This window comes from Oncorhynchus tshawytscha, linkage group LG33 (genome assembly GCF_018296145.1).
Source record: "Oncorhynchus tshawytscha isolate Ot180627B linkage group LG33, Otsh_v2.0, whole genome shotgun sequence".
Lineage (NCBI taxonomy): Eukaryota > Metazoa > Chordata > Actinopteri > Salmoniformes > Salmonidae > Oncorhynchus > Oncorhynchus tshawytscha.
Window position 1 is genome coordinate 33,214,079 of NC_056461.1, and position 13,498 is coordinate 33,227,576.

Sequence of the window (13,498 nt, forward strand, 5' to 3'; positions counted from 1 at the left end):
CGGGGAAGTCCCTTTCCTGTACTGGCCTGCACAGAGCCCTGACCTCTACCCCATCGAACACCTTTGGGATGAATTGGAACGCCGACTGCGAGCCAGGCCTAAATACACAATGTCAGTGCCCGACCTCACTAATGCTTTTGTGGCTGAATGGATGCAAGTCCCAGCAGCAATATCTAGTGGAAAGACTTCCCAGAAGATTGGAGGCTGTTGTAGCATCAAAGGGGGGACCAACTCCATATTAATTCCCATGATTTTGGAACGAGATGTTCGACGAGCAGGTTTACACATATTTTTGGTCATGTAGTGTGTGTGCCTCGTCTTGTATAATTAATATATGGACCCTTACCCATATTTCCTTATCCACTCCTGCAATGTTGTTTGGCTACTGACTTTTTTGAGAAGAGTTGCTAAAGGATGATTAGAATACTGACTTCACGAGCCAATGTCAAATCCACCTTTCCTGAGCTAATGAGCACTGAAAAAAGACCACAAAAACTTTACAGTAAACTGATTGTCGACATTTGCATTCTGCTATTTGTTAAATAACAAGTTACTATCAAGTAATTATCAGGTTATTCATTGGTTTTATTATGAGAGCACCTGCCTATAGTAGATGAACCAGAATTGAAAGAAGGTAACAAGAACGGATTGGAATGCAGCCAGAGAAGCAGCATGTCCCCTCTCATACGCGGTTAGGTACTTGAAGTTTGGCACCGCAAAAAGGATCATGTACAAGGTGAGAATATAAACTTTATTTACTAAGTAACAACTAAATCACTTGCATTAATGTATGTCGTCTTCAGTCCACATAGATTTATTGTCGTGTTTTTACATTTATTCTTTGAATTGAATAGCGATCTGTTTCATAAAAAAATATTTAGGGGACTCGAACTCCCGGTGACGCACCAGAGGCTTTTAAGGACAGCGAGCCAGACACCAGACTGTCAAGGGCATTGCTTTGCAATAAATGCATAATGTAGTATAAAACCTGTAATAAAAAATACATTTAAAAATGCAGTATGTCGGGTACATTAATAACCAACTGAACAACGTTAACTCATTATGGCGCTGTAAAGTAGCCAATAGTTTACCATTTTGTCATCTTGTTGCTACAGTGTGGAAATGCTTTAGGCTATGATGTGACTGCAAGAAATTCATGAACTGGACAGACACTTGATAACCGGTAAATGTGTGTAGCTATCAAGTCCCCACTTAATGGGATTAACAATACACTTATTTGACACTAGATGGCAACATAGTTTTTTTGTAAATCTTAAAGGCCTCAATTCTCAATTTTTTAACTTCTAGCGTCTACTCCTAGGGTGTTTGCAGGTCTGAATGGACTGTTGGGCCTGTGAAACGTTCAACATTGGGATGGCTCCATTGAGCCCTCCAATAGTATGTCTCAGCTACTAAATGTAACATTTTAGCCAAATATTTGGAAAGTATTTATTCAGTATTCAATTGTTTTTAATACTTAATATTAATGAAAGCAATATTCACATGATCAAAAATGTGTGTCTGTGTGTTCATGTGTTTGACCTTTGCAAACAAGCACGAGTCAAGTCTATAATCCACTGAACAGTATGTCAAGCTAAATTCATGTAAATTATTGACTCAGTCAAAAAACGGAAAAAAACCTGAAGAGCTTCCAATACATATTTTTGTTATTATGTTTTTCAGAAAGAGATCAAAACTTTGTGAAATTTAGTGTGTTGTGTAAATGTTTATTTGTTCCAAAATGTGACGTGTGTTTGCTTATGCTGCTATGCTGTAGAGTGGATATGCTCTCAACTGCAAAACGTGAATAACAGCCTTGAGACCTATCATTTCTCTGTGTGACTGAGAGAGTGTAGACCAAACTGTTGATGTCCCAGTTGTTCTGTGTCACCTCAGGTAGCAGGGGTGGCTGCTGTGCCTGTAACTCTCAGCCTGATGTCAGGTACTGTGTTTGCTGCCACCGAGGACAAGCCCAATGTCACCTCAAATACAAATGAGGTACTGCATTGTGCACAGAATCACACTTTCTGAAGTCTGTCAGCATACTTCCTGTCTGAGGCAAGCCAACATTGGCATGAGGTAACTGACCCATGTAAAATGTTGTTTGTTACAGCTCTCCCTCTACACTACACCGCAGCAGAAGTTCCACTATGTGGAGCCAGATATAGGGCACTTGGAGCCAGGTGTTACCACTCTAAGGAAACTGGCAGAGCCATATGTTACTTGGTGTCAGGTACATTGATAACCCTACTCACCAGTGAGCTACTTGGTGACAGTCATTATTTCCTTTGTTAGGAACAGTCTCCTCTCAGAAAATAAAGACAGAAAATTCATAATGTCTGATAGCCCAGTCTCACTGCATGGACCCAAAATAACTTCACATGGGCACTGAAATGTTTTTGCCATGCTTTACATTATCATCCCAGCTGCTTTTACATATTTTACAATGCACCCTTTTTCCTGTGACCTCCAAAGATTTACTATGATTAGTTGTGACCGGTAAATATTAACTGCAGTAGGTCTCACTATTGTCATTCATCTAAATTTCTCTTTGCGTATTGAGTATCCACAGTAATTATTTTCCCAGAGACCCATTAATATTTACTGGTATTCCTATGTGTCTACACCAGGGTTTCTTAAACTATGGGTCGGGACCCAATGTGGGCCCGAGGCATATGAAATGTGGGTCGTGAGTTATACATCTATAATAACACACTCTTAGTTATACATCTATAATAACACACTATTTGTTCTTAATTTGGGTCGTTAGAGGAAAATTTGGGGTCTTGGGAGCACAGTACATTTCTAATTTGGGTCTCGAGCTGAAAAAGTTTAAGAACCACTGGTCTAGAAATACTGTACATTGTGTTTCACCATGGTCAGTTTATTTTTTATTTATTTTTTATTTCACCTTTATTTAACCAGGAAGGCAAGTTGAGAACAAGTTCTCATTTGCAACTGCGACCTGGCCAAGATAAAGCAAAGCAGTTCGACACATACAATGACACAGAGTTACACATGGAATAAACAAACATACAATCAATAATACAGTAGAAACATCTATATACAGCATCTGCAAATGAGGTAGGATAAGGGAGGTAAGGCAATAAATAGCAAAGTAATTAAAACATAGCAATTAAACACTGGAATGGTAGAATGTGCAGAAGATGAATGTGCAAGTAGAGATACTGGGGTGCAAAGGAGCAAGATAAATAAATACAGTATGGGGATAAGGTAGATTGGATGGGCTATTTACAGATGGGCTATGTACAGGTGCAGTGATCTGTGAGCTGCTCTGACAGCTGGTGCTTAATGCTAGTGAGGGAGGTAAGAGTCTCCAGCTTTAGTGATTTTTGCAGTTTGTTCAAGTCATTGGCAGCAGACAACTGGAAGGAAAGGCGGCCAAAGGAAGAATTGGCTTTGGGGGTGACCAGTGAGATATACCTGCTGGAGCGCATGCTACGGGTGGGTGCTGCTATGGTGACCAGTGAGCTGAGATAAGGCGGGGCTTGACCTAGCAGAGACTTGTAGATGACCTGGAGCCAGTGAGTTTGGCGTCGAGTATGAAGCGAGGAACAGCCAACGAGAGCATACAGGTTGCAGTGGTGCGTAATATATGGGGCTTTGGTGATAAAATGGATGACACTGTGATAGACTGCATCCAATTTGTTGAGAAGAGTGTTGGAGGCTATTTTGTAAATGACATCACCAAAGTCGAGGATCGGTAGGATGGTCAGTTTTATGTTTCCAGCCCCCATGCTTCACAGTAGGTATGGTGTTCTTTGGATGCAACTCAGCATTCTTTGTCCTCCAAACACGATGAGTTGAGTTTTTACCAAAAAGTTCTATTTTGGTTTCTTCTGACCATATGACATTCTCCCAATCTTGTTCTGGATCATCCAAATGCTCTTTAGCAAACTTCAGACGGGCCTGGACATGTACTGGCTTAAGCAGGGGGACACGTCTGGCACTGCAGGATTTGAGTCCCTGGCGTTTCATCTTCAATGGCTGTGGAAGGAGGTGTGTTACTGATGGTAGGCTTTGTTACTTTGGTCCCAGCTCTCTGTAGGTCATTCAGCTCTCTGTAGGTCATTCACTAGGTCCCCCCGTGTGGTTCTGGGATTTTTGCTCACCGTTCTTGTGATCATTTTGACTCCACGGAGGGAGATCTTGCGTGGAGCCCCAGATCAAGGGAGATTATCAGTGGTCTTGTATGTCTTCCATTTCCTAATAATTGCTCCCACTGTTGATTTCTTCAAACCAAGCTGCTTACCTATTGCAGATTCAGTCTTCCCAGCCTGGTGCAGGTCTACATTTTGTTTCTGGTGTCCTTTGACAGCTCTTTGGTCTTGGCCATAGTGGAGTTTGGAGTGTGACTGTTTGAGGTTGTGGACAGGTGTCTTTTATACTGATAACAAGTTCAAACAGGTGCCATTAATACAGGTAACGAGTGGAGGACAGAGGAGCCTCTTAAAGAAGAAGTTACAGGTCTGTGAGAGCCAGAAATCTTGCTTGTTTGTAGGTGACCAAATACTTATTTTCCACCATAATTTGCAAATAAATTCATTAAAAATCCTACAATGTGAATTTCTGGAATTTTTTTCTAATTTTGTCTGTCATAGTTGAAGTGTACCTATGATGAAAATTACAGGCCTCTCTCATCTTTTTAAGTGTGAGAACTTGCACAATTGGTGGCTGACTAAATACTTTTTTGCCCCACTGTATACAGAATGGTGTCGTCTGCATAGAGGTGGATCAAATAATCACCAGCAGCGAGAGCGACATCATTGATGTATACAGAGAAGAGAGTCAGCCCGAGAATTGAACCCTGTGGCACCCCCATAGAGACTGCCAGAGGTCAGGACAACAGGCCCTCCGATTTGACACAGTGAACTCTATCAGGGAAGTAGTTGGTGAACCAGTCGAGGCAGTCATTTGAGAAACCAAGGCTGTTGAGTCTGCCAATAAGAATGTTGTGATTGACAGAGTCGAAAGCCTTAGCCAGGTCGATGAATACGGCTGCACAGTAATGTCTCTTATCAGTTGCGGTTATGATATCGTTTAGTACCTTGAGCGTGGCTGAGGTGCACCCATGACCAGCTCTGAAAGTGTTTCCTAGCCTTAGTGCAGTGGGCAGCTGGGAGGAGGTGCTCTTATTCTCCATGGACTTCAGTGTCCCAGAACTTTTTTGAGTTTGTGCTACAGGATGCACATTTCTGCTAGCCTTAGCTTTCCTAACTGCCTGTGTATATTTGTTCCTAACTTCCCTGAAAAGCTGCATATCACGGCGGCAGTAAATCTGTACTGCGCATTTCACATGAATCAGTAGACCTTTACTGTGAATTCATGCTGCGTGTTGGAATGATTTTGTCTGTCTGCTGTGAAGTGTTAGTTGTGATTGTGCTGCTCTGCTTCTGCCCATGTGATCACACCAACGATCTGCTACCCTTTTAGCAAACAAGCCATTTGACAGTGGAAAAGGTTCAGGTACTCCCCATAGCCACGAACACATACACTTGTGTACACACACACACACACACACACACACACACACACACACACACACACACACACACACACACACACACACAACACACACACACACACACACACACACACACAATCATCATAAACTCAAAGAGGGGGATAAAGATTAAGCTGATTAGTTAATTCTAAGAGACTGGTAAAGTACTCTATAAAGAATGTAAAAATGTACAGGTACTGCTGACACATGCCAGACCTTACAATGCCTGGATAGGTCCTTTTTTTGTATCAGCTAACCACATCATATGTTTTAGCAATCTGTGAGTCGATGACACACTCAACCATTGGTTGATGCATGCAACGTCTGAGTAGGGGAACTCGACATCTGTGTTTGTCACTGTGTTCACTGTTTCTTAGTTGCCCTCCTGACCTCTTCCCCATTGACTCTTTCAGTCCAGAGATAAGCAGCTCATTAACATACAGCACATGTTTGTCAGTACAGCGACTTGGTTGGAACTTTATTGGTAGTTGTTCTTGTACAGTGCAGAATGTCTTTACAATGGGTCAAGGGTACACAAAGTGCTGTTGTTTGATGTTCAACTCGAGCACTCTACTGGATAACAGAATGGCCAGTGCTTAAGGCCCACAGAACTGGATGAGGTTTCTGGGGGCATGGCAGTCCTACCACTAGTTATACTACCAGTACAAACAATGAAAAGCATCACAGGTGCAGTGTGCTCAGTAACCTTAAATTGAAGACTATTCGGCAAGAGCATATTTACTATGAAATATCGTATTATCATATTATTAAATGTGAACTTATTATTTAACAATTAAAAATAATAATTTATCCATTCTTGAATGGCTCTCAAGGTGCAGACATTGGGTGATATTAGCAGATATATGTTACATGTTCACTGTACTGTTCTCTCCTGTAGGGTTCAGGGTGCCATTGTAAAAGTGAAGCCCAAGGTTGAAAGTGCCATCCAATTAGGAAGTGGTAAGAAAACACACGCCCTGTGATACACACATTACTCATTACTGTGATCCTGTGTGGCTCAGTTGTTAAAGCATGGGGCTTGTAATGCGTGGGTTCAATTCCCACTGGGGCCACTCAAGACGTAAATGTATGCACACCTGACTGTTTAATAGTTACTTTGGATTGGGTTGCGGTCATTGGATTTGCTGGTATCATTGGACTCTTTCTTCCAAGAGGTATTAGTTTTGAATTTGAATGACGAGTACCCTGTTTTTTATCTCCATTGTGTGTTTGGGTTTATCAACTTTGTCTCTGTGTTTAAGCAAACACTCTGTATCAGTGAGTCTCTGAGCTAGAGTCTGGTCTAGCGGTAGAGCTGTTGCCTCCAGACCATATCAAATATCAGGCCTACTACTGCTTCCTGTTGCCCTATCCGGTTTTCCCTTTCTTGCTTCTAATCTATCTTCTTGAATAAAAATAGTCTGTGGTCCCCACTCGTGTGTCTCCTAGGCTCCAGGGTGAAGAAGCTCATCTACCCTACAGGGCTGATGGCTGCGGGACACTATGTACTACCCCCAAGCGGCCGCATCAATCGCCAAGGTGAGTGAGCGTGTCAATATATCGTATGTCGTGTGTTGTTTTTATTTGTACTTGCACGTGTGGGAGAAAATTAATATTGTTCCATGCCAAGACATGTAGGGTAATCATGTGATATTCAGTTCTCAATGTACAGTATACTGTTGTGTTTAAGCCTATTTTTCCTTCCCACAGAACACTCGTTGTACGATTTCACCCTGCAGGGCTACACTATCATAGACATTTTAAGTCCGCCACCACACCAGTAGAGGGGAAGGTGAGCTCATCCTGTCAGGTCCAAAACTAATACAGATTATTTGTGGGCTCCCAAGTGGTGCAGCAGTCACAGCATCGCAGTGCTAGAGGCATCACTACAGACCCTGGTTCAATACCGGGCTGTATCACAATCGGCTGCGATCGGGAGTCCCACAATTGGCCCAGCTTCTTCCGGGTTCGAGGGTTTGGCCGTCATTGTAAATAAGAATTTGTTTCAAGTGGACTTGCCTAGTTATATAAAAGGTTACAAAAATGTGTAATGGGTTATCAAGTCTGAATTTTCACATGCTGCCATAGTTACTTTCACAGCTTATGAAAAACAAAGAGGAAAAGAGCCCATCTGCAGAGTCCAAACCCTGATCACAGCAGCTACAACAAACCTGAACATTTCTGCACAATACCAGTCTTCCAGCACCTTCATTGACCTGGTGGTCAATTAGCCTGCAGATGAATAGAACACCCCAATCACTTGTCAACTCATAACAAAATCAGTGTACTTTACATAGCAGGTGCTTATGCTAACAAATTGCAGCTTAATGACTTCTTTTTTCAGATAAGGTATGATCGGATCATTGACAAAACAAGATTAGCAGTATTCCCAGGTATAACAGGTCCAGCGCCCTGTATGCTACTGTACATGTTATGCCCACTCCCCAAACCTGCAATATCCCAGTATTTCTCTGGCATTTACCCAGGACCAGTCACTTAGGTTATAAAATTGATGTATAATGTTCAATTTTGTGATTTAAATGTACTGTATCTATGTTGACCTGAAAATGTATTGTATCTATTAACATTGCTTTACAGTAAACTCATTGCCACAAAAAAAAAACTGTAATGGCACTCTAGGCATGTGAGGACAAATGAGGGAAAAAAATAAAAATAAACTTGTTTGACAAGATATTTAAGAGTCCTGTCCTTCCATAAACAAGCCCCCACTTCTGAGCCAGATGTTATCATTGGTAGAAAAACGTTAGGAGTTTCGAAAGCAACATGCCGATTCCTCTATGTGCCAGTACACAATCACATGACGAGTTGATGTCAGCATAGTTCTGGGGTGGGGTTAAATGTTTAAGACATCAGTTGACTAGGTATCCCCATTTCCTTTCTCCTTGATGAAGGTAGGTCACTCACAACCAGTCAGATACAAGTAAATTAAACTTGCTGACTTTAGTTATAAACCCCCCAGATATAACCAGTCCTGCATTTAGAACTTGAACAAATAAGGTTTTGTATTTAATGATACACTTTTTAAAAAACAATTAAAAACATTGCCAATGGAGTCAAAGGGGGAAGGCTTTGCCATCAGTATTGAATTTAGCGAGTCTTGGTAGAAATCTTGACCAGGTCATCCTTCTCAATCGCATAGAGTCGCCAGCCCTCCTCATCAGACAGGTCTAAGGCTCCACGGCGCTTGTAGAACTCTATGGACGGCTTGTTCCACTCTGCTACAATGAAGTGCATGCTACTGCAGCGAGTCTTAACTGCTGTCTGTTGAAGGGAGGACAATAAAGTTAGACGGGACAGGGTCATCAAATAGCTTGAGATTGTTCCATAGGCTGGACTTATGATGTATAGGCTCAACTTTTTCATGTTTTGGAAAAGAAAATGTCCTTCCGGTGAATTGATTGCAAAAAAGTAGACTTACCCCACTCAGAAGCTTCAGGATATCTGACCCAATACCATAACCTGAGAAAAAAAAACAGGATCAAAGGTTAGATTGATTTTTAAGCTCTGGATCCATGGACAGTGATTCAGTTGCCTTGCCTTCAATGTAAATAACACATCATATCTATGGTATTATTGACTGTTTTATTCATTACATGTGTCGAACTGCTATGCTTTATCTTGGCCAGGTCGCAGTTGCAAATGAGAAGTTGTTCTCAACTAGCTTACCTGGTGAAATAAAAAATATTTATGACAAGACTCAGGGTAGACACTCACCCCTGAACTCTTTCATCACATAGAAGTCCTCTAGGTAGAGCAGCTTTCCAATCCAGGGGTCATAGGTGAAGTAGTACATGGCAAACCCAATGACAGTGTATCCTAAAACAGTGAAAACATCCACATCAAAACCGGCAAGGAAGTACGTGTAAAACTATTATACTACTAGGACTTGATGGTAAACCCCACTGGGCTTATTGTGTATGATAATGGAGATTGGTCTTGGTCAGTCAGGAAAATCTATGGGGCCTAATTATGATATAACTAGGAGGTGGAGAATTTATAAGTTCACATTCCAAACCACATCATGATTAATATCGGAGTCCATGCTTGGTCAGGTTGGTCCTCGAGCTGAATCATGCTCTGCAAGGTTGTCCAAGTTGAAACTGGACTGAGTTAAGCACACCAACACTGCACATTTCAAGTTTTGAATTTAAAAAGGGAAACACCACTCAAACACATATTGTCTCATCCCAATGATGGCAGGTGCTACTTTGCTTCTTGAATGTCCAATATCTTGAAAACTTGCCTGTTGACATATGTAAAACTTGTTGGGACTATAAACATTGGACTAATGTAAAAAATAAAATAAAAAAATGGAGTTTGAGTGTATTTTCCCTTGAATGATTTAACCGTTGCACTATTTCCTTACAAACGGTCATTGAAAGATGTGGTGTGAGCGAGAACGTGGAAACAAAATTACAACATATTTTACCATCTGAGCTCTGATGAGCCTCAGGGACTTCCGCGACGACGCAATGGTAGAACGGATGATCCCCAAAGCCGTCCTCGAGTAGTTCTAAAGTAAATGAGGACATTTATGAAGAGACTTGGGATTTGTTTGGGGAAACATTTCATATGGTCACAATAGGCCAAACAAACACGGGCCTAAGAGTAGACTACCTTTCTCTGTCAAGATGACCTGCTCCTCCATTTCTTCAAATTTAGCAAGTTCCTGGAAATATAGGGCATGAAAAAAAAACAATCCTTATAGTTAATGAAATAATTGTTAGTCAAATGTCACAATAACATTGAGAAATATGGCTAGGCTTTTTTAATGAACAAGAAAATCAAACTTTTATAACAGGGATTTGAGAAAGACTAGATACATTTCTACACAAATCCTTAAACACAGGGAATGGAACCTCCTACCTTTATGAGTCGCAATATGTCTGACACGTCCTTGGGCTCAGCTTTCCGTAATATAAAGTTCGACATTTTCTTCTTTTACTCTTTTTTCCTTTTCTTACAAGTCCTCGGAATGTAAAAAGAAGCAAAACCTGTTTCTTCATCCGCTTCTCAGGAGTTCACCCCCCGCAGTAAGGTTAGGATTCCAGCTCGTGCGGAATTACATTCGCCTAGGTCGCAGGCAGCGCAATACCTTTCTAGAGCGCTTTACCCCTTTTTATACGCACTTCGTAAGCATGTCACAATCACATCCGGATGACTAAACGGTCGTCACTAGTTCCCCCAACCACAAAGTATTTCTAAAATTAATATTCTTAAAATGTGATTTTAAACCTAACCTTGACTCCACTGCGAACTTAGTGCCCAACTCTAACCTTAAATGAAGACAAAAAAGCTCAAATGTTGTTTTCATAAATTTTTAGGAGAAATTGCATTTAGAATCTGTGTCTGTGCTATCTAATGTCAATCAGACTAAACGGAGAAATAGCCTAACCAACGTCATAGGGTTTCTGCCGTCCATTGGGTGTGGTGCGTTCAGCAATGCCGCGTTAAACTCAGAAAAGTGCACCTGCGACAGACGAACACCAACGTTAGTGGTTTTCTAACAGCAAGGCTCAGATCAACATGGCAGTGTCAACAAACATTTATAAACAATCCGTTTTCTTTACAAAATGTCGAAATATACTTTTCTATACCCCCACATCATACACACTCAAATTGAAAACATGACGCGCGTGCAATTGTTTCAGAGAGGTATCCCCTGTAGCTTTTAGAATCACAGCAAAGTTGGTTCCTGTTTCAATCACGTCAAAGAGTATCTATTATATTGACAAGATAGTTGAGTGACCGCTCCAACATTGGAAATACAAGTCCTCAAAAGATGGAAGGCAGGCGAGATCAGATGGGACCATTCTAGCAAATGAGAGGGCAGACATACTGTGAACAACAGGCACAACTAAAGTAGTTTTTCTAAAATTTGCAGGAATGCCACGTACATCCACTCATAACAGTACGTTTGTTAACAGCCTAAACATTGCAAACCTCTATTGGATCAAATAGGCCTAGTGTAATTCGACACTCATTGACCTCCACAGGAAGAAAAAAAACTCCACTAGGTCTGCTTATCTTACACGGACAGATTTTTTTTTTGGGGGGGGCAGGACCGAGTTCGGGAAACCCTGCATTAGCTGACCGTTGTCTGTATGTTGCAGTTGATGAGAAGCATTCGCAGTGACTTGAAGGCAATTTCATCAAATCTGCATGATCTTTGATCACATGGTTTTTGTAAAGTTAATTTTTATTCCCATAAATGCAACACACTTTCAAAGGCGGTGACCATCGGACTAGACAAAATTGACCCGCTCAAACGCGCCCCATTTTAGGACTTCTGCAGGCTGCTTAATGCTCATCTCTTGATGACAATGCATGTACAGTATGCCTACATCTGTCCATGCACTGTAAAGACTCTCTACAATAGGTTTAGGGTTAACTCTAATTCAGTCATATTTGCCTAGACTACCTACTTGACTTTGTGTAATGGGTCCATTTAAAAAAGTTTTTATTAAAATCAGTGCACAATGACACACACACACACTTTTACTAGTATTGTAAATGGGTCATGTTTTATATAAAAAGGTAATGTGATAAATGCATGAAATGACCATCAAAGTTATGTAACCCATTTCTCTTGTCACATGGTGTACAGTATTTGTGTGACACCCACATTGTAAAAACAGGGTCTCAATGCCTTGAAGCTGTCCCACATGCATACACATCTGTTTCACAGTACCATCAGAAACACATAGTCCATGTGTTTATGATGTATCACAAGGCTGAGAAGGGATGGTCAATCAAGGGACATAAAAACAAATGTAGTTACATGGTAGGCACATCTACAGAGTAATTATTGTACACATTGGTAGGCACATGTAGACTAATTACATGTCACAGTTGTAAGTACCATAACCCTGTGTGCCTACACTGTAATTACACAGTACCCGCCTTTGTAACTTAATTGTAAATACATAGGGATTCACGTTTAAGTGGCCTAAAGCCTGAGGTTAAGGGCCCTTCATCTCTTCTTTATGTCAACAAAATCTCCAATATTCTTAAGAAAAAAACACCTATTCTTGTCAAATAGGCCTGCAGTCTTGGCCAAACCTTTTGGCAGCAATATTGTACTGCCAGTCTGTCTGAGTTATGTGAAATCCCAGGATTTATTGGAAGTGTCAGTTAGTTATAAAAGTCAAGTAATTTAAACTAGATAAGAGACTGTATTTAAAAAATGTTTATGGCTCAGTCCATGGCATTGCTCTGCAAAGCTTCACAGTAGTGACTCAGATGTGCTACAATCTCCAGGAAAGCAGATGCTGGCATGATCTATAAACTTGTGACCTTAAACTGCCACGAAACTCTTTACGTTCAGTTTCTCTTTGACTGGTCCTGCATGTGATATTCTGATGACATTTCATTAATTGAGACATGTGACCATGCAGACCTACTGTACATGTTGTGTAAATGAATTGTGTGTGCACTTTGAGGTACATATTATGGATGTACTGTAGTTTAATTTACATTTAAAACATTTCAAATTATTTCCAGAGTGCATGTCCATCATATTCCAGAGTATTTATTTGTTATAGGACCCCTCCCCAGGAATGCCCAATACTCAAGCGACTAGTTTATAGCCAACTGTTATCTGGTGTCCAGTCCATTGGAGTGGGACATATTTGGCACACTCAACATATTATAGAAGAACAGCATTTCCCCTATATTCATTTAGACTCCAAAAATATGACTAAAACTAGATCAAGTATGTATGTAAAGTATGTCATGTAATAATTCTCATCTTTGAGAACTAACAATCACCAAAATAAAAAAGTCAGGGAGAATCTAAAATTCCCGAAATGTCATGACTTGGGGCACCATTATAGCATAGGAACACGCCATAAACCATGGCAAAATGTGTAGAATTGCAAGAAATTAGTTTTAAAACAGCAACATTGTGTCTGCAGCAAAGAGTGCCTTTAAAAAATAAAAAGAGGAAAAAAT

At 40.8% G+C, this 13,498-nt stretch overlaps 2 protein-coding genes across 2 annotated transcripts; one reads left to right on the forward strand and one right to left on the reverse strand.

The window, feature by feature from the left end:
- The first annotated feature begins 727 nt into the window (after positions 1 to 727).
- LOC112230652 (MICOS complex subunit MIC26-like) lies at positions 728 to 7,148 on the forward strand. Its single transcript, XM_042311319.1, has 5 exons — positions 728 to 736; positions 1,897 to 1,998; positions 2,114 to 2,233; positions 5,455 to 5,487; positions 6,430 to 7,148. Exons 1-5 carry the CDS (start codon positions 728 to 730, stop codon positions 6,505 to 6,507), a joined length of 342 nt encoding a protein of 113 aa, XP_042167253.1. The 3' UTR covers positions 6,508 to 7,148.
- Positions 7,149 to 8,538: 1,390 nt separating this feature from the next.
- On the reverse strand, positions 8,539 to 10,677 carry LOC112231222 (diamine acetyltransferase 1). The gene is made up of 6 exons (XM_024397853.2): positions 10,412 to 10,677; positions 10,163 to 10,214; positions 9,975 to 10,058; positions 9,260 to 9,361; positions 8,964 to 9,004; positions 8,539 to 8,806 (listed from the first exon to the last, which is right to left on the reverse strand). Exons 1-6 carry the CDS (start codon positions 10,475 to 10,477, stop codon positions 8,633 to 8,635), a joined length of 519 nt encoding a protein of 172 aa, XP_024253621.1. The 5' UTR covers positions 10,478 to 10,677; the 3' UTR covers positions 8,539 to 8,632.
- Positions 10,678 to 13,498: the final 2,821 nt, after the last annotated feature.

Coding starts and splice junctions, on each gene's coding strand:
- LOC112231222 (XM_024397853.2), bottom strand. CDS start 10,477: ATGTCGAACTTTATATTACGGAAAGCTGAGCCCAAGGACGTGTCAGAC. Junction 10,215..10,411: donor ACATATTGCGACTCATAAAG/GTAGGAGGTTCC, acceptor CTATATTTCCAG/GAACTTGCTAAATTTGAAGA. Junction 9,362..9,974: donor GGCTCATCAGAGCTCAGATG/GTAAAATATGTT, acceptor TCACTGTTTTAG/GATACACTGTCATTGGGTTT.
- LOC112230652 (XM_042311319.1), top strand. Junction 2,234..5,454: donor CATATGTTACTTGGTGTCAG/GTACATTGATAA, acceptor CTACCCTTTTAG/CAAACAAGCCATTTGACAGT. Junction 5,488..6,429: donor TGACAGTGGAAAAGGTTCAG/GTACTCCCCATA, acceptor TGTAGGGTTCAG/GGTGCCATTGTAAAAGTGAA.